We start from the raw sequence: 18,352 nt of genomic DNA, 5'->3' as shown, positions 1-18,352 counted from the left end.
CCAGCTTGGCCTGAAGGGAAGTAGGGCCTGTGCCTTGTGATTAAGGCACGGGTGGGGCTGGGTCATCCTGGAGCAGGTGGCCCTGGGTCCAAGGCCAAATGCCCTGAGTCCAGAGGGAGGAGACACAGACATGGGTGAAGGGCATACGGGACGAAGCGAGGACTGGACGGGAGGAGACACAGACATGGTGAAGGCCACAGGGGACGAGGCGGGGACTGGACGGAGCGCCACCAGCCTGGGCTCACCTGGGGCCACTGGAGCTGGAAGAGGCAGGAAGGAGCCCCAGTTCCTCCAGGGGTGCACGGCCCTGAGACCCTTGGTTTCAGCGTCTGGCCTCCGGAAAAGTGAGGGGCGTCTGCAGTTTTATTGTTTTAAGCCCCAGTTCATGGTCATTTGTTGTGGGGGTGCCGAGATACAGAGACAGACGCCCCCGGGGGACTCGTGATCACCCACGGGGGTGAAACCCGTGAAACCATGGGGGACCTGGAGCTTGGGGCCTTGTGGAGCTGGAGGGGCTGTCTGGGAGCCCCCTGTGCCCGCAGAAGTCACTGAGGAGCCAACAGCCACCCGGCGGGAAGCGCCGTCCCAGGGGGACCACGGGGAACAGATCGCAGGCCCCAGTTACACAGAACAAGCTGCTGGCCACACTGGTGCCTGCCACACCCCCCACAGGCTGGTCGCTCCAGGGACCACCCGAGGTTAAAGCCTGGGTGGCGGTGCCCCCTCGCGTCCACTGGGCATGATTGGCATCCACAGGGGGGTCCTCAGGGCCACTGCTCCCCACCTGTTGCGTTTGCTGGAGCCCCTCCAGCCAGGCCAGAGCAGAGACACAGTCCCACCCACCACAGCCACCCAGCCCCGCCTTCACAGCTGGAGAAGGCAGGGTTATTTTAAAGCAAACCCAGGCAGCAGGCAGAGCTTCCCAGAGGGGGTCACAAGGAGGCCCAGCTGTCGGCCATGCCTTTGAGAACCACTGTCCTTGAGGAGACCCAGCTGTCAGCCATGCCTTTGAGAACCACCGTCCCTGAGGTCAGACACCCATGACACAGCCTGATTCACCCTGGGCTGCTGCTCAGACACAGGCACACATGTCACTTTGCCAGGAGCCTCTCTAAATTAAAGACGGGTGGCCGGTCGCCATGGTTCATGCCTGTAATCCCAGCACTTTGGGAGGCTGAGGTGAGTGGATCACCTGAGGTCAGGAGTTTGAGACCAGCCTGGCCTACCTGGTGAAATCCCGTCTCTACCAAAATACAAAAAATTAGCTGGATGTGTTGGTCGGTGCCTGTAATCCCAGCTGCTCGAGAAGGTGAGGCAGGAGAATTGCTTGAACCCAGGAGGCGGAGGTTGCAGTGAGCTGAGATCGCACCACTGCACTCCAGCCTGGGTGACAGAGCAAGACTCAGTCTAAAGAAAAAAAGAAGACGGGGCTAGGCATGGTCACTCACACCTGTGATCCCAGCACTTTGGGAGGCAGAGGTAGGAGGATCGCTTGAGCCCCAGGAGTTTGAGACCAGCCTGGTCAACACAGCAAGACCTTACTGGTACAGAAAATAAAAAATCAAGGCCCGGCACAGTGGCTCACACCTGTAATCCCAGCACTTTGGGAGGCCGAGGCGGGTGGATCATGAGGTCAGGAGTTCGAGACCAGCCTGACCAACATGGTGAAACCCCGTCTCTACTAAAAATAAAAAAATTAGCCAGGCGTGGTGGCGGGCACCTGTAATCCCAGCTACTCAGGAGGCTGAGGCAGGAGAATCGCTTGAACCAGGGAGGCGGAGGTTGCAGTGAGCTGAGATCATGCCATTGCACTCCAGCCTAGGTGACAGCGCGAGACTCTGTCTCAAAAAATAATAATTAAAATTAGCCAGGCACGGTGATCTATGGTCCCAGCTACTCAAGAGACTGAGGCAGGAAGATCGCTTGAGCCCGGAAGGTCAAGGCTGCAGTGAGCTGCCGTCTCACCACTCCAGCCTGGGTAACAGAGCAAGATCCTGTCTCTAAAAAATAAATGAAATAAACAAGAAGATTAAAGCAACAAGCCAGGCCGGGGCCTTCGGGGACGCTCACCGTCAGGAGGTGCACGTGCAGTTCACGCCGGTTCTCAACCAGCAGTATTTGGCCACAGAATCCTGCAGAAACACAAATGCACCTGAGACCCTCCTGGATTAAAAATGGACCCTGTGCTCGGGGACGCTGTGTGAAGCCCAGGCTGGGACCAGGACAGGCATCTCCGCGGGCACCAAGCGGGGAGCCCTGAAGGACCCCAGCTCTCCTGGAGGTCGCCCTCTGATGCAACCCCAGGCCTGAGGCCTAAGCAGGGAGTGGGTGGACTGAGCAGAAAGAGGCTGGGGCAGGTGGCCGGGGGTGGGGAGGGGAGCGCATCCCCGTCCCTGTTGCATGCAGCTTCCGTGTGAAACCTCATTTTTAGGGAAGGTTCTGGAGCAAAAAGCCAGTTCTCACAGACTGCTGAGCGTCCAAGGCAGACAGACTGGGCTTCAGTGGGTCCGGGCTCACCTCCCAGAAGGTACTGGGCCTGGACAGGTGCTGCCATCAGGAGGGGAGCTGACTTACCTGGTAACCCCGTCTCTAGCTTTGTAAGGAGCTGCCACACCACCTTCCAGAGTGGCTGCTCCGGTCCACGTCCCCACCAGCAGCAACGCAGCTCCCAGCCTGGGCATTGAGAAGCTCCAGCTTCAGCCACACTTGCGGAAGTTCCTCCCTGCATCTCCACTATGGCAGCGATGGCAGGTGTCTTTTTATGTGGATGTTGTCGATATTAGAAGTGATTGAAAATGGTGAAAAGGCATCATCTGTGCAGATGTCCTCAGAGCACGGCATGACGGCGCCGTGGACCCAAGATTCACAGCATCGCAAACTGCGGCCCTAACATCGTGAACTGTGGCACCTCATCGAGGCGTGTAGTCGTATCTTCGTGAAGATGAAGGAATCCAGACACTCCGCAGCTTGCATTGGAATTTCAGAACCGCAGATGCCGTTCCCCTCCACTTCCCACTTTTTTGGCAATGGGATGATGTTGCTTTTGTAATGAAAGAAAGGTGTGTCATATTTGTAAATGTTTACGTAGTAGTGAGTGCTGGGGAGACCCACAGGCCCCAGCCCACATATCCCAGGTCCTGGTCACAGGCAGGGACAGGATGGGACGGCTCTACTCACAGCCTCTCTGCCAGGGCTTGGCCTGCCGAGCCTTCATTTCCTCTCTTGCCCATGAGTCTGAGGGCAGAGGATGGCTCGGGTGCCTGCTGCGTGTCCTAGCGAGGCCCGGGACCGCTGCAGGCTTGAGCACATGGTCCCAGTGACTGCTCACTGTGGTTCTCAGCCCATTAGAGCTCTGCAGCCTCAGCCTTTCCAGGCCAGCCCCTCTCCGTCCTTCGCTGTCAGCCCCAGGCGCGCCCCTGCAGCCTCAGCCTTTCCAGGCCAGCCCCTCTCCGTCCTTCGCTGTCAGCCCCAGCTGTGTGACCAGAGCTCTCTGTCCCCAGCTTTGCCAGCACCGAGTACCAGGAGGCCCTCAGCAGGATCACCTCGGTTGTCCAGCAGCACCAGGAGGCCTTGGTCCCCGGGCAGCCCCAGCTCAACGTGTGCAACTGGGCAGTCATGGTAAGTGGCTGGTGTGTGGGCGGCCGTCTCTTTGCCGGGGCTGCAGTCACCCACCCGGGGCCCCAGGATGAACCGTGGCCAGCACAGGGCAGAGGCAGGCGTGTTTCCCTGCCTCCATCAGTGGTGAGGCCCTCGTGCCTCAGAGCACACGTGGCGGCGTCCGGGATTGAGGAGGCAGGAGCCAAGTGACTCGGGGACCAGAACAACGCTGCACCAGGGCAGCTGCAGGTCCAGAGCCGGCCACCCGGGCCTCTGCCTGGCTGAGCTGAGACTGGGGAGCTCCAAGGCCCCTCTCCTGCCCCCCACAAGTGGTCACTGAGGGACAGCAGGGTGCGTGAGAGGGTCTGGGGTCCCCTGGTCCTCGACTCCCACACGGGCAGCTTCTTGCGGGGGCCCTGTGATGACATCCAAACTCCCAGGCTCTGAAGGCACCGCGGCAGGAACGGCACTGCCCGGTGGGTCCCGGGTGGGCTGGTGCTACACTGTTGAGTGGCGGTGGCCCCAGGGCCCACCTGTGAGGTTCCCATTTGTGCCTCCTCCATGCTGGGCCAGCCCCAGAGACCTTCGCATCAGACCTGATCTCACTCATAGGCACCCACCCAGAGCAGCACCTCCGTGCGGCCTGACCAGGCCTTGTTCACCTCCAGTAGAGAAACGGCCTAATCACGCCAGCATCGGCCAGAAACACAAGCACAGAGGTGCCTCCAAAGTTTCACTGAAGTCTGTGTTCAAGCCACAAAGGATGCGTCTTCTTGTCCAGCCCTGGGCGCCGCAGCAGTCAGGGCCTCTCAGGAGCAGCTTTTCTGTCCCCTGCTTGGGGGTCCCATAGGGTGGCGTGTGGACGGCCCAGCCATCCCGCGTGTGCAGTGGCCGCAAAGGCCTGTTTCCCAGCACAGCTGATGTGGGTCCCAGCAGGGCAGGTCTTCACAGCTCCTTCAGATGGGACACGTGCGGCCCTCGCTCTAGTCGGCAAAAACGAGCCACACACAGGTCTGCGGTGTCGCTCCCGGGTGCCCAGAGCCCACCGAGCACGGTGGAGATGGCCGAGCCCAGCCTCGAGGCCCCTGGGCCGTCGCTCACCTGTTTACACGGGTTGGGCATGGCTGCCCACAGCCCCTGGATCCGCCGCGCAGGATTCGGGAAGAGGGCCCCTCGGCAGCTGCAGACTTCAGCCTGGGCTCCTGCTGTGCGGGCGAAAAGGCCCAGCTGAAGCCTCTTTCCAGGGCCAGACCCGGCTGCAGCGTGGGAGCCGCTGGGTGCCCGCCGTGCCGTGGGAAGGAAGGTGGTGGCTCTGAACAGCCAGGGAGCCACAGCGTGGGCTGGCGGATGTAACAGGAGAGCACCGGACATCGGGAGCACCTCCCAGCAGTGAGGACCATGGAGGGCAGATGGCCTTGTCCCTGCCCAGGTACGGTCCACCCTGCAGGGGTTATTTAGGACTGGGCAGGGCAGGGCCACCTCTGTTAGGTGGGGGGCGGGGGTGCCTGGCAAGTTTCATAGGAAGATATTCAGGGCCCTTCCTTCAAAGGGACCTGGGCAGCTGGCGTCCCCGCCTCTGGACTCAGTGGTGGAGCAGGGAGGTCCCTGTCTCAGGACCCCTGAGTCTCGGGGCCCCGGGAGCCCAGGGCCGCCAGCCGTGGAGGAGCCCTGGCCTTCTGCCCTCCACACCCAATCCCACTCCGTGCTGCTGGGTCCTTCTCTACGACCCAGGCTGCAGTGGCTCCATGGGCGCAGGCCACACCCGCCATGGAGACAGTGGGCACAGGGCAGGGGAGGTGGGCGCACACGGCCTGGCTGCCGCTGCCATCTCCTGGGCACTGGGGGAACTGCCCCCACCGCCACACCTGTGCTCTCTGCAGGGGGAAAAGTGGTGCCAACTCAGACCTGGCGAGCTGAGCCACTGGGGTCTGAGGGGCCCAGACGCCACCATGAGCAGAGCCATGGGGGAGATGCACAGACACACGTGTGAAGCCTGGGGGCCCTCCTTACCCCTTCCCTGCCCTCTGTCCCCGCCAACTCCAGGCCAGCCCCAGGAGCGGGGCTCAGTGGCGTCTCTGGCACAGAGGAGAGGGAGTGTGGCCACCTGGACCCCTGCTTCTGGGACAGCTGAGCGGCCTTTGAGAAATGCAGATCCCCCATCCAGACTCACACACACCCTGCGGCTGCCTCTGCTGCCCCTGGAGTTTGGGAGCAGCTTCCTCACCCAAACCCACTCCTGCTCTGGTGGCCAAGGGGGCAGGGACACTCATGCGGCATCCCTGCTGCCGCCTAGGGCTGGAGACTGTCCTTAGTACCCTGAGCAGCACCCAGAATCCAAAGTCTGTCCCGGGAAAGTGCCCTCAGGGCCATGCGGCGTCTGACGTGGCACAGAAGTGGCCTGGACGGGGACACAGAACTAAACTGCACTCACTTCAGCCAAGAAGGCTCCTCTTAGCCGTATAAGTCTCCCTTTCTGTTGCCAGGAAAAGCGCCTCCCATCAAGCAAGGCTTCCACTAAGCGAGGCTGCGCTGTGAGGGCCACACACACCCAGGCGATGGAGGGGTGTGGGCTCCGCTCAGCACCACACTGAACTGAGCCCAGCAGCGCAGTAGGGACCGGCTCCTTCCTGGGAAAGGCTTCTTGAGAGGCTGAAGCTGCAGGAGAGGGTGATGAGTTGAGAAGCTCAGGGTGGGCCCTCCTGGGAGGACCGCCTGCCCTTTCTAACACTGCTGGCCACACGGAGGCCCTCAGCCACTTGGCAGCTGCATCCCCCATACCCGGGACCTCCCCGCCAAATTCTCATTCCTCCAACGGCAGCCTTCAGAGCTGAGAGGCCGAGTCAAGAGGGCGCCATCTCCCAAGTTCCCATGATTCCTGGGGAGCGTCTGTGTAGCTGCCCACCTGGACCGAGGTGGTCCCCACACTGAGGCCAATTGGTTGGGAGTCCGGGGTTGACCTGGGCAGGGGACACATCAAAACTGCTCAAGGCCAAGCGCGGTGGCTCACGCCTATAATCCCAGCACTTTGGGAGGCCAAGGCAGGTGGATCACCTGAGGTCAGAAGTTTGAGACCAGCCTGGCCAACTTAGGGAACCCTTGTCTCTACCAAAAATACAAAAATGGTTGGGCGTGGTGGCTCACACCTGTAATCCCAGCACCTTGGGAGGCCAAGGCAGGTGGATCACGAGGTCAGGAGTTCAAGACCAGCCTGGTCAAGATGGTGAAACCCCGTCTCTACTAAAAATACAAAAATTAGCCAGGCGTGGTGGCGCGTGCCTGTAATCCCAGCAGCTACTCAGGAGGCTGAGGCAGGAGAATCTCTTGAACCCGGAAGGCAGAGGTTGCAGTGAGCCAAGATCGCGCCACTGAACTCCAGCCTGGGTGACAGAGCGAGACTGTCTCAGAACAGCAACAACAAAATGCCTGCTGCTGCTGGGTCCAGAAGAGCTTGAATAACTGCATGTTCTTTTTCTCAATTTTCATTTCCCAGAACTGGGCACCTCCGGGCTGTGAAAAGATAGGGAAGTGTCTGACACCTCCAGAATCCATTCCCAAGAAGTGCCTCTGGTCCCACTAGCGCCTGCACGGACCCAGGCCAGGCCTGGAATCTCCGGTTGGCCCTGCAAGTGCCTGGAGGAAGGATGGCTCTGGCCTCGGTCCTCCCCCAACCCTGCCCAAGCCAGACAGACAGCACCTGCAGACGCAGGGGGACTGCACAATTCCATCTGCCCAGGACCTGACCCTGGCGTGTGCTTGGCCCTCCTTCTCGCCCATGGCACCTCAGATTTCAGAACCCTCCTCCTCGCCCACGGCGCCTCAGACCTCAGGACCCTGCCTTTGTGAACCCCAAATATCTGAGACCGGTCTCAGTTTATTTTGCCAAGGTTAAGGATGCACCTGTGACAGCCTCAGGAGGTCCTGACAACAGGTGCCCGAGGTGGCTGGGGATATAGTTTGCCTTTATACATCTTAGGGAGACACAAGATCAGTATGTGTATGGCGTACATTGGTTCAGTCAGCCTTCCACTGAATACACGATTGAGTCTGGCCCAGTGAATCCGCATTTTTATGTAAACAGTAAGGGAAGGGGGCAATCACATAAGCATTTGTCTCAGGGGAGCCCCAGAGGGATGACTTCCAGTTCCGTCTGTCCTTTGTCCACAAGGAATTTCCCTGGGCGCTAATTATGAGGGAGGCGTGTAGCTTCTTATCATTGTAGCTATGTTATTTAGAAATAAAACGGGAGGCAGGTTTGCCTAATTCCCAGCTTGATTTTTCTCTTGGCTGAGTGATTTTGGGGTCCGGAGATTTATCTTCCTTTCACACCTTCTCAGCAGCTGCCAAGGATCAGGTGCCCAGCTCCCGCTGCCTGCCGGCCGGCCTCCTCCAGAACCCAGCGCCACATTGCTTGCTGAAGGGCAGGACTCGGGGCTTCTTTCTGTTCCCACGCCAGCCCAACAGCCCGGGGTTGAAGGAAGCCACAGGGCCAATTCTGTGTTGAACCCTCCCCAGGCCCCTCCTCCAGTACCCCCCACCCCCACCCCACGCCTTCCCAGGCCCCCCTCGGGCCATCTGGGAGACAGAATCAGGAACAAGGAAGGGGAAGGCGGAGGCCTCCTGGGCTGGATGTGGACGGCTGAAGTGTAGCTCACACACTTGGACCGGTGGGGCCGGCTCATGTGGCAGCTTCCCCGGGGACGTGAGGATGTCAGGGTCCTCCATTTCCACCTTCCCTAGGGGTCTGGAGCCCAGGCCCCAGGCCTTGCCAGCCCTGACCACGGCACACTGCGAGGCAGCCGCCCCTACCACGCCCCTTGGCATCAGAGGATGGGTCCCCCACCCGCCCTGGAACCGGGGCCCCAGCAGCCGCATGCAGCCTCCGGCCTCCCCCTCCGAAGGCTCCTGGGGGCCGCCTTCCACTGAGTGGGTTTTCCCTTCTGCAGTAACTGCCAGGCCAAAGCTGAATTGTAAAAGTTGCGAAATGATAGGCCGGGCGCGGTGGCTCACGCCTGTAATCCCGGCACTTTGGGAGGCCGAAGCGGGCAGATCACGAGGTCAGGAGATCGAGACCATCCTGGCTAACACAGTGAAACTCCGTCTCTACTAAAAATACAAAAAATTAGCCGGGCGTGGTGGCGGGCGCCTGTAGTCCCAGCTACTCGGGAGGCTGAGGCCGGAGAATGGCCGGAACTCAGGAGGCGAAGCTTGCAGTGAGCCGAGATGGCGCCACTGTGCTCCATCCTGGGTGACAGAGCGAGAGTCCTTCTCAAAAAAAAGTTGCGAAATGAAGAAAAGTCTTGGAATAGAGCACAAGGCATTTTAGCTCTGGGGATTTTCTTGAAAGGAAATTGTGTTTGGGGGGAGTTATGCCTCACACAACCCCCTGGGTACCAGTCCTCGGGCGGCCAGGGGGTTCACAGCTCCCCACCCCAAGGCTAAGGGGTCACCTGGCCTCTGCAGGCGGACAGAAGGGCTTCTGCCCTCGCGGATGCGCGCCCTGGCCTGGCCACACCTTCCGGCCTCCCTCCCCCGGGTCCGGGCGGGGAAGAGCCGCCTCAACGGCAGGGCCCATCCGCGAGAGGCCAGCGCCCCCGGCCGGTCCAGCCCAGGCCCGCCGCCTCCGCCCTGGGCTGCTCCCTCCGGGCCCTGCACCGCCTTCCCGCTACCGGGACTGCTTCCTCACGCCCTCCTCCACCCCGCGCGCCAGCCTCCCGCGTGGGGATCTCGGCCAATAAAGGAGAAAGGGCGCGGCCCGTACGCGCGCCAGGTGCGTGGGCGAGACCAGCTCACGCCCCTCCTCCAGCCGCCAAGGCCCCGGCCCACAGCTGCCTGGCTGCAGTCTGAAGCGTAGCCCGAGACAAGGAAGGGCGCCTTGCTCGCACCTTTGTCCGGTTCGAACGTTCTGCTCAGTGGTGCGTGGAATGCCAGCGCGTCTTAAAATCGATGGCGCCTAGGAGTCCATGAAATACGGTACATGCTCCGGCGAGGGATGCCCCTCCCCGCGGAAGCCCCGCCCCTCACCCACGCTCCGCCCTCCGGAGCTGCCCCACCCCTCGTGGCGGTCCCGCCAGTCCCCGCGCAGGCGCGCTCGGGCTGCCGCTGGCTTTTCGCACGCGGCCATGGCGGACTCCGAGCTGCAGCTGGTTGAGCAGCGGATCCGCAGCTTCCCCGACTTCCCCACCCCAGGCGTGGTATTCAGGTGCACGCACAGGCCGCCCTCGTGGCGCCCCGACCTGCGGGCCTACGGATGGGAGCGCGTTGCCCGCGACCTCGGGGCGGGCGGGGAGGGAACCTTCGTCCTTCGCCCCCGGGGTCCTGCCCTCCTTCGGCCCCGGCGTCACCAGGCCTGTCCTTGGGTCCAGGGACATCTCACCCGTCCTGAAGGACCCCGCCTCCTTCCGCGCCGCCATCGGCCTCCTGGCGCGACACCTGAAGGCGACCCACGGGGGCCGCATCGACTACATCGCAGGCGAGTGCCCAGTGGCCGCATCTAGGGCGCTTCCGCCTCTGCGCGCGGAGGGCAGCACGTGGGCTCTGCGCGTCTGCTTGGGGGAGGGCCTTTGGGGTTCTTCAGGGGGCGCCGGGACGGGCACCGTGCTTGGGGTCGCCCGGGAAGGGTTGTGAGGTTGAGCCCCCGAGGCCGCCGCGCTGTGCAGGCGCCCTGCCCGCAGGTTCCGGGTCCCCAGCCCAGGACAGGCGTGACCGAGTTGCCGGGTCAGTTGGTCTCCCTGGAGTGCCCAAGCTGAATCCACAGGGCCCAGCTGCCTTGCTTCTTGTTCCTTCTGCGAGCTGGTATTTTGAGCGTCTGCCACGAGCCAGGCCTTCCCTGGTGAAGATCACGGAATGCCCACCCAGGGAAGGGAGGCCTGGAGGCCTCCGGGAGAGCCCAAGAGGTGGCCCAGGGAGACCACCTGGCCTTGCCTGGCGGTCTTGCCTCTCCTAGGGTGTGACAGCCCACTCCCTGGACACTGCCCTGAGGAAAGCGCCAGCTCTTGCTGGAGCCACAACACTGCCAGAGCTCCCTTCTCACCTCCTGCAGGAAGCCCTCCCTGACCTCCTGCCAGGCCGGGGCAGGGTTTCCCTGAGCGTCCCCCAACCATCACAGCTCAGGCCACCTCGAGAGACTCCCTTTTTAGACAGAAGCCCTGGGGCAGAGGTGCCTTTGAGAGTAAGCTGAGGCCTGGCAGGTTTCTACCAGCCCACTTACAGATGGGCTGCTGAGCTCAGAGAGGGGCGGTGACTCCCCTAGGAACACACAGCTAAGAAGTGGTCCCTTAAAAGACAGACCCAGGTCTGCACTCTGACCTGGAAGCAGCTCCGGGTAGGTGATGGGTAACATTCCTTAAATGGTGCATGTCACTGGCCTTTCAGCTGGGAGCCAACCAGGTACCCCTTGCCACCGGCCAACCCTGGCCCCTGGGGACTCCCATGCTGCCGAGTCACTCCTGTCACTCACCCTGACAGGCCTAGACTCCCGAGGCTTCCTCTTTGGCCCCTCCCTGGCCCAGGAGCTTGGACTGGGCTGCGTGCTCATCCGAAAGCGGGGGAAGCTGCCAGGCCCCACTCTGTGGGCCTCCTATTCCCTGGAGTACGGGAAGGTAAGAGGGCTGGGGTAGCCAGAGGAAGGGCAGGGCCAGGCCACTGTGGCCACTTTCCCCCAGTTCTAAAAGGCCTTCCCAGGCGTGTCAAGTGGAGCTGCTGTGGTTACAGTGGCCTTGGGAGCTCAGAGAGGTTGAGACATAGGCTGGGCTCACACAGCCAGGTAACAGCAAGGTGGGGTTGGAGTCGGCCTAGGGTGGCAGCTGCCAAGCTCTGCAACAAAGCTGTTTTCTGCGGGAGGCTGAGGACCACACACCACTTCCCACTCCAGGCTGAGCTGGAGATCCAGAAAGACGCCCTGGAGCCAGGACAGAGGGTGGTCGTCGTGGATGATCTGCTGGCCACTGGTGGTAAGGGTCTCCCCGCAGCCAACTGCTGTGGCTCCAAGGGCCTGGTGGGAGTGGGACAGGACCTCGCTGTGTGACATGGGATGCAGCTTACTGTTGTCGAGAGGGTGCCTGGTGGCCAGGCCGACACCTTCCTCTCCCCATGCCTTCCCCTCCCCAACCCAGGGGCTGGCCTGGAGCACCTGCTCTCTGCAGCCCAGGCCAACTGGGGACCTCACCCTCCCATCCCCAGGAACCATGAACGCTGCTTGCGAGCTGCTGGGCCGCCTGCAGGCTGAGGTCCTGGAGTGCGTGAGCCTGGTGGAGCTGACCTCACTTAAGGGCAAGGAGAAGCTGGCACCTGTACCCTTCTTCTCTCTCCTGCAGTATGAGTGACCACAGGGCCTCCCAGCCCAACATCTCCAGCTGGATCCCAGGGAAATATCAGCCTTGGGCAACTGCAGTGACCAGGGGAACCGGCTGCCCACAGGGAACACATTCCTTTGCTGGGGTTCAGCGCCTCTCCTGGGGCTGGAAGTGCCAAAGCCTGGGGCAAAGCTGTGTTTCAGCCACCCTGGACCCAATTACACACAGCGGGAGAACGCAGTAAACAGCTTTGCCACAAGAGCTGTCTCCTGTCCTCCTGTTCCCCAGGGCAGGGAGCCCCAGGACAACACCAGACTTCAGCTGTACTGTGGGCACGTGCTGCTTGGCGTGATGCCCAGCAGAACCTGTCCTGGTTCTCACCTCAGGAGCTGGAACCCTCCAGGCACTGCAGGAAGAGGCCATGTGGGCCCATCTTCTAGGGGAGCAAGCGAGGGCTCTTCTGCGGATCTAGTGGCTGTAAGCATGACTTTATTAGAGTTCAGGAGGTCAGAAGTACTGAAGTCAAGGTGTGGGCAGAGGCCAGTCCCTTTTGGAGGCTCCAGGGATGTCCTACTTGTCCTGCCCAGCTTCTCCAGGCTGCCTGTGTCGGGGCAGGGCCGCGTCTTCAAAGCTGGCTGGCTCTGGCCCTGTCATGAAGGCCCCTGTGATGACATGGGGCATAGCTGGACAATCCAGGATCACCTCTCCAGTCTTGAAATTTTTTTTTTTGAGACGGAGTCTCGCTCTTGTCACCCAGGCTGGAGTGCAGTGGTGCAATCTTGGCTCACTGCAAGCTCTGCCTCCTGGGTTCACACCATTCTCCTGCCTCAGCCTCCCTAGTAGTTGGGACTACAGGTGCCCACCACCACACCCGGCTAATTTTTTTTTTTTTTTTTTAGTAGAGACGGGGTTTCACCATGTTCGCCAGGATGGTCTCGATCTCTTGACCTCGTGATCTGCCCGCCTTGGCCTCCCAAAGTGCTGGGATTACAGGCGTGAGCCACCGCGCTCACCCCAGTCTTTAAATTCTTAATGACAAAAGTCACCCTTTGCTGTGGGAGGTCCCATATTCAGAGGTTCCAGGATTAGAGGGGATGGCCTGCCACCCACACTACCCAACCCCGTATTGCCACAGAGCCCCCTTCACCCCCAGCCACACTCCCGATGGCCCCCCAGGGGGTGCTGGGATCTGGCTTCCCTTCCCCACCAGCAGCAAGGACAGAGGTGCCCACAGAAACCGGTTTATTGTGAATCCACCAGGTGAGCCCCATGAAGGGGCCCACCACCTGCAGCCAGAGACCCTCGGGCTGTGCAGCCTGCAGCCCACATCTGCCTCGGGCCCTCGGGGCGCTGGGGAAAGGAAGACCAAAGTGTATCATGTTCATAAAAGAAAATGCTGGTGGGCCCAGGCCAGCAAGCGTGAAGCCCACGTCTGTCCACAGTGGCCCCCAGGCTCACAGCCCCTCCTCAGCACGTGCCTGGTGGGCCAGGAGTGCAGTGATGTGGGCCAGGTCCGCGGCCTTGTCCAGCTTGACGTAGGTGTCGGTGCGGATGCGGTGGAGGCTGAGCCAGTCTGGCAGCAGCTCGGAGAGAAGCAGCAGGTGCTTCTCCATTTCCCCTGTGGGAGGAGAGGAGGACACTGAGGCTGGTGCTGGGCCCCAGCCCTGCACGGGCAGCACTTGAAACCAGCCTGAGCACCCAACCTCTGTGCCTGCCTGGTCGCCCTGAGAGCCCCATCACCAGGACTTAGGGCAGAGGTGGTTCTGATCAGAGGCCCAGGTCTGGGTGGTGCGAACAGTGACCGGAGAGAGCCCGGCCTACAGTTGAGGCCCTGTGAGGAGGCACCAAGCATGGAGGCCGCCAGCCCATGAAAGCCCTGAGGCAGGGGGTGCCCTGTAGCGTCGGGACCCCTATGTGCTCAGGGCCTGGTGACCAGAGGCCTGGGAGGCAGTGGAGGGTGCATGTGGGGCCCCTTCTGACCAAGGGCTGCAGGCGGTCAGGGAAACGGGCCAGAGCTGTGAGGGGGAAGCTGCCTCCAGAGGCTGCAGGTGTGGAGGGGCTGGGCGGAGGCTCAGGGGTGGCTCCAAGGAGGGCACAGCGCCCAGGACACACCAGTGCAAGAGGCCAGCGCCCACTGCACATCTGAACGGAACAGATCAGTGACAGACACCCCTGGTCAGAAAGCTGGGGAGGCAGCTGCAGCACCAGGCAATTCCACCGTGCACGCCCCCTCACCCCGCCCTGCACGTACCAGGGCTCATCACAGTGCGACAGCTGCCCACCATCCTGGCACAGGCCACCTCCATGCTGAGCGCAGGCTTGCGTTCAGACACAAAGACGCTCCGCAGCACGCGGGCCAGCTCAGGCAGCCGTTCTAAGCGCTGCAGCCGCTGCTCCTGCTCCGGGCACCGCGTCATCTGTGCCAGCTGCTTCTGTGCCTCCTTGGCTCGGATCTGCAGCAGGTACCGGGACCTGGTTAGTGGGCAGCAGGTCACCAGGCCCCCACCCGCCATCACTGGGGAAGACTCACCCGCTCCAGCAGATCCTGGGACACCCCCTTCAGAGCACTGGGAGAAGCTGCAGGCGGGGTGGCTGGTGGGGTAGCCGGCAGTGCTGGCCTGGGAGACCCGGGGCTGCTGGGTGCAGCAGAGCGCAGGGCCAATTGACTCAAGGCCTTCTCCATCTGCGGGAGGGACAGGTTGGACTGGAGAGGTCACAAGATGCAACGTGCCCCTGGCTGTCTGCCCAGGAGTCCCCGGTATCTCTCAAGGCACAAGTTCACCCAGCACACTGGGTGGTCTGTGCTGGTCAGTGCAGTGTCCCAGTGTGCAGCATCGCCTGCCCAGGCCAACTCCCCACATGGGGCTAGTGGCAGAGCCAGGCTTAGAGGCTGCAGCTGGGGACAGAGGGCAAATGCCGCCAACTCTCTGGATCCGCCAGCCAAGGAGGAAGCCAGATGAGGCGTCAAGCTCATCACCAAGGCTTCCACCTCTTACGCCTGGGGTCAGGCTGACCCACCCACCCGGGAGAAATGGGCTGCCCAAGCCTCGCAGTCTCACCCTGGGTGAAATCAGGTTGCGGGCCCGGGCCAGCACCTCCTGAGCAGTGGTGAGCTTCTCCGTGGCGGGTGGCTGGGGCAGCGCGGCCGGCTCGATGTCGGGTACTTCATCCACGTTGAAGCGCGGGTGCCAGCGGGTCAGCTGGTCCTCCGGCACCACCATGGGGGTGCTCAGGGAGGCCAGGAAGGCCTGGAGAGAAGGAGTAGATGGGTGACCCTGGGCACATCTGAGACGAGCAGACTGCGTGTGAGGTAGGCCTGTGCTTACGTCCCAGCTGGGCCGCCTCGGGCAAGTCACTCAGCCTCTGCCCAGTGCTCAGCTTGGAGGGAGAGCACAAGGCCTCCCATGGTCTGCACTCGCTGAACGCCCTGGGGACCTCCTCAGTGCCTGCGGCTGCACCCTGAGCACACCAGCCCTCAGCTCAGGGTGAACCCCGCCCAGTTCCATCCCGGGAGAAGCTGTGAGTGGCAGGGATGCTCCGAGCACAGGGTTAGGCGCTGAGGCAGTGCTGGTGCCACCATCTTCACACAGCGAGGCCAGGGGCCGCTCACCTTGTGGTGCTCCTTGACGTGCTCCACCAGCTTCTGGCTGAAGATCTGCCGTCGCTGCAGGAGGCGCGAGGCCGTGAGCTGGGGGGCTGCTCCATCAGCCTCTGTGGGACGAGTCCAGGCCTAAGTCCCCACCAGGCCACCCAGCCACCCACCCGTGACCAGTCCTGGGCCAGATGCCCAGCGCCTCACACCCACCCTGGAAAGTATGCGGGTCACAGATGGGGAAACCGAGGTCCCGCACCCAGCACTCACCCTGCTCCAGCAGTGGCTCGATGGTGAGCTGGTAATCTGACCTCCTGGCGCCATCCTTGAAGGTGGGGACACTGCGCTCCTGGCGGAAGCGGTAGGAGGCCGGGTACACGGTTTTGATCTGGCCAACATTGCGCTCCTCAAAACGCCTATGGGAGGAGGGGGCCGGCTCAGGAGGCAGGCCCGGGCCCACCCCCAACTCCAGGACAGCCGCAGCCCACCCCCAGCCACTCACCTACGCATCATGTCCTGGACGCCCCGCTGGACCTTGGCAAAGGTGGGCGTCTCGGAGCGGTTGTGGAGCATGCCCACGATGGTGTCCATGCTGCGGAACATCTCCGCCAGCACCTGGTACTTGTAGGGCAGCACGAGCCCCGGCAGGCCGGGCTGGGCCAGGGCATGGAAGCGCTGGTAGGCGGGCACCTTCTCGCCACTGTCAGGGAGGGAGGAGCCTCATGAGAAGCAGTAGGCCCCTAGCCCTCCAACGCCACAGCAGGCCCCTCGGCCAGGGAGACCCTCCGATGGGGCCTGCCACGCCACACACGATGGCTTTCGCGGCCCTTGCACATCCACCAGCACTGGCACCGTTAGGGGTAGCAGTGGTGACGGGAAAGCCCGGCTCCACACCCCAGCTCTGCTGTGTCCACGCGGCTCCCCCAGGGAAGCTCTGCCCTCTCCCCAGCGCAGTTTCGTCAGCTCTCAGGGGCAGAGGCAGACAACACACCAATGCGTCAGGAGCATTTGAAACCTGCCAGAGTCCCCGAGGCAGGAGCTGCCCCCACAGGAGGGACTGAGGGCACAGGGCCAGCAGTGCCCGGGACCTTTTTCTCAGGGGTCTGGGTCCACGCCCTGGTGACCTCACCACCACCCTCCCTGGAAGGAGCAGACCTGGGCCTCTGACAGGCTCGCTGGGCCACGCCTGCCACCAACCCGGCCTTTGCCGGGGCCTCGTGGCCGCCCACCCAGCACTCACCATGGCTCCTCAGGGCGGCCCTCGGCCTCTGGGGTGCAGGACTCCCCAGCATCTTGGGCACTGGCCTTCAGCGCCCGGACTCTTGCCCCCAGCTCCCGGGCCCGTTGCAGGCATGACGCAAGCTCAGAGATGGTGTCCTTCAGGGGGATCAGGGGACACGGTGCCGTCAGGCAGGCAGGCAGGCCGCCACCACTCAGCCCTCCCGCATCTGCCCCAGGCCCCGCCCCTCACCTGGTCCTGCGCGGATGTCAGGTGGGGCGGCTGACCTGCCGCCGGGGTGGATTTCTTTATCTTCTGGCGCGGAGAAGGGCAGGCTGGGATGTCTGGGGCCTCGGGGGAGTCGGGGGCCTCGGGGGTACTGGGGCTGGAAACCTGGTGGGAGGGACCCCAAGGGTGAACTCATGACAAGACCTGGTGCTCCTGGCTCTGCAGAGGACCCCGAAGGATCAGAAGCCGCTCTGAGTTAACTGGGATGGGCATGGCTGGGGGGCTTAGGACTTCCGTAGATGGGGGTCTGTGCTAAAACTGGCCGGGGACACAGCCTTGCTCTCGTCTTCCGGGGCCGTTTCCAGGTCGGACCCCTACCCTGGCCTCGCAGAGAAGCTGGACTTCCGGCCCCATCATCGGATCCCGGTGCAACAAGCCCCCAGTGCTTCCTGCTCATCTCAGGAGCCAGCCAAGTCCCCAGTGGTGGCAGGGCGCCCCCAGGATCCCCCGACCTGTCCCAGAGTTCCCTGCGCCCCGCCCTGCCTCCCCGCCCCGCCCCCGTCCCTCCGCCTCAGTTTCCCCGAGCCCCGCCCCCAACTCCCGGGCCTCAGTTTCCCCGCCCCCAACTCCCGGGCCTCAGTCTCCCCGCCCCCAACCCCCCGGCCTCAGTCTTCCCCACGCCCCTCACCTCGTCCACCGACAGCCGCAGCCTCCTGCGGGCCGGTGGCCTGGCCTGGTCGCGTCCGGGGGCGGCGGGCGGGCGGGCGCGCTTGCGGCTGCCACTGGTAGCGGAGTCCGGGGCGCGGAGTGCGGGCCTGGCGGGGCTGGGGGTGCGGCAGGCCAGCTTGGGCGGCGCGATGCGGGGGGGCCCGGGGCGGCGGCGCGCGAAGAAGTCGGTGACGCGGCGCTGCTCCATGGCGGCGGAGTGCGCGGCGAAAGCAAGGAAAGAAGAAGGAAGGGAGGAAGAGGCGGGCGCGGTTCCCGCCAAATTTCCCGCGGGCGCCCTGGCCCCGCCCCCGGCGCGGACCGAACCATCGGGGCAGAGCACGGGGGGAGGGAGGGGAGGGGGCGCGCATGCGCGCTGGTGGGCGCGGGCACCGGCTTGGCCGCGCGCATGCGCCGACGTACGGGGGCGGACTCGCCGGCGGGCGCCGTCGTGCGTGGGACTTTAGCGCGGTCTCCGGATCCCGCGTGTGACTCCCACTATTCAGGGCGTGTCAGTGGGGCGGTTGGCTTCAGGGTCAGAATGAGCGCAGTCCAGGCAAACAGCAGCGCGCGCCTGACGAAACCCCGGCGCTGCCCGGGGGAGCCGAGGACGGCGCGGCCTGGGGGGCTGCAGGCTCGGGCTGGTAAAGGCGCTTCCCCCGCGGGCCGCACGCTCCTTATTTCTTTTTTTTAAAACTATTTCTATCGAGGCGGAGTTTA

At 63.0% G+C, this 18,352-nt stretch overlaps 3 protein-coding genes across 9 annotated transcripts in view; 2 read left to right on the top strand and 1 right to left on the bottom strand.

The window, feature by feature from the left end:
- The window catches only part of GALNS (galactosamine (N-acetyl)-6-sulfatase), a 44,336-nt gene extending 36,467 nt beyond the window's left edge, over window positions 1-7,869 (top strand). For 3 of the 6 annotated variants that reach the window (XM_031006644.3, XM_031006646.3, XM_055364513.2), the window contains 2 exons: window positions 3,501-3,618; window positions 7,088-7,869. In XM_031006644.3, the coding sequence (XP_030862504.1) occupies window positions 3,501-3,618; window positions 7,088-7,174 (205 nt within the window). In that variant the 3' untranslated portion in view covers window positions 7,175-7,869. Of the gene's footprint in view, window positions 1-3,500; window positions 3,619-4,209 lie in introns of all 6 variants that reach the window. The other 3 variants (XR_008672380.2, XM_063700392.1, XM_031006645.3) reach the window with 3 other exon arrangements.
- A 1,770-nt stretch (window positions 7,870-9,639) lies between these two features.
- Window positions 9,640-12,147, top strand: APRT (adenine phosphoribosyltransferase). 2 transcript variants are annotated; one of them, XM_004058137.4, is made up of 5 exons: window positions 9,640-9,796; window positions 9,960-10,066; window positions 11,062-11,195; window positions 11,468-11,546; window positions 11,776-12,147. In XM_004058137.4, exons 1-5 carry the CDS (start codon window positions 9,717-9,719, stop codon window positions 11,916-11,918), a joined length of 543 nt encoding a protein of 180 aa, XP_004058185.1. In that variant the 5' UTR covers window positions 9,640-9,716; the 3' UTR covers window positions 11,919-12,147. The 2 variants fall into 2 exon arrangements, with proteins under 2 accessions (XP_004058185.1, XP_004058186.1); XM_004058138.3 differs by having other exon boundaries at window positions 9,654-9,796; window positions 11,910-12,147.
- Window positions 12,148-12,360: 213 nt separating this feature from the next.
- CDT1 (chromatin licensing and DNA replication factor 1) lies at window positions 12,361-17,968 on the bottom strand. Its single transcript, XM_004058136.4, has 10 exons — window positions 17,616-17,968; window positions 16,952-17,092; window positions 16,721-16,857; window positions 15,983-16,180; window positions 15,751-15,896; window positions 15,499-15,599; window positions 14,948-15,136; window positions 14,419-14,571; window positions 14,140-14,341; window positions 12,361-13,506 (listed from the first exon to the last, which is right to left on the bottom strand). Exons 1-10 carry the CDS (start codon window positions 17,841-17,843, stop codon window positions 13,343-13,345), a joined length of 1,659 nt encoding a protein of 552 aa, XP_004058184.2. The 5' UTR covers window positions 17,844-17,968; the 3' UTR covers window positions 12,361-13,342.
- Window positions 17,969-18,352: the final 384 nt, after the last annotated feature.

The sequence above is a fragment of the Gorilla gorilla genome, chromosome 18 (assembly GCF_029281585.2).
Source record: "Gorilla gorilla gorilla isolate KB3781 chromosome 18, NHGRI_mGorGor1-v2.1_pri, whole genome shotgun sequence".
NCBI classification, from domain to species: domain Eukaryota; kingdom Metazoa; phylum Chordata; class Mammalia; order Primates; family Hominidae; genus Gorilla; species Gorilla gorilla.
The sequence above is the reverse complement of the archived record's forward strand: the minus strand, read 5'-3'. Positions and strand labels throughout refer to the sequence as shown.

Excerpts from the sequence above, each read along its gene's own strand:
- CDT1 (XM_004058136.4), bottom strand. The coding sequence starts at position 17,843 with ATGGAGCAGCGCCGCGTCACCGACTTCTTCGCGCGCCGCCGCCCCGGG. Across the intron at positions 16,858-16,951 it reads TGACATCCGCGCAGGACCAG|GACACCATCTCTGAGCTTGC; the intron begins GTGAGGGGCGGG and ends ATCCCCCTGAAG. Across the intron at positions 15,137-15,498 it reads ACGTCAAGGAGCACCACAAG|GCCTTCCTGGCCTCCCTGAG; the intron begins GTGAGCGGCCCC and ends CCTTCTCTCCAG.
- APRT (XM_004058137.4), top strand. The coding sequence starts at position 9,717 with ATGGCGGACTCCGAGCTGCAGCTGGTTGAGCAGCGGATCCGCAGCTTC. Across the intron at positions 9,797-9,959 it reads ACCCCAGGCGTGGTATTCAG|GGACATCTCACCCGTCCTGA; the intron begins GTGCACGCACAG and ends CCTTGGGTCCAG. Across the intron at positions 10,067-11,061 it reads CCGCATCGACTACATCGCAG|GCCTAGACTCCCGAGGCTTC; the intron begins GCGAGTGCCCAG and ends TCACCCTGACAG.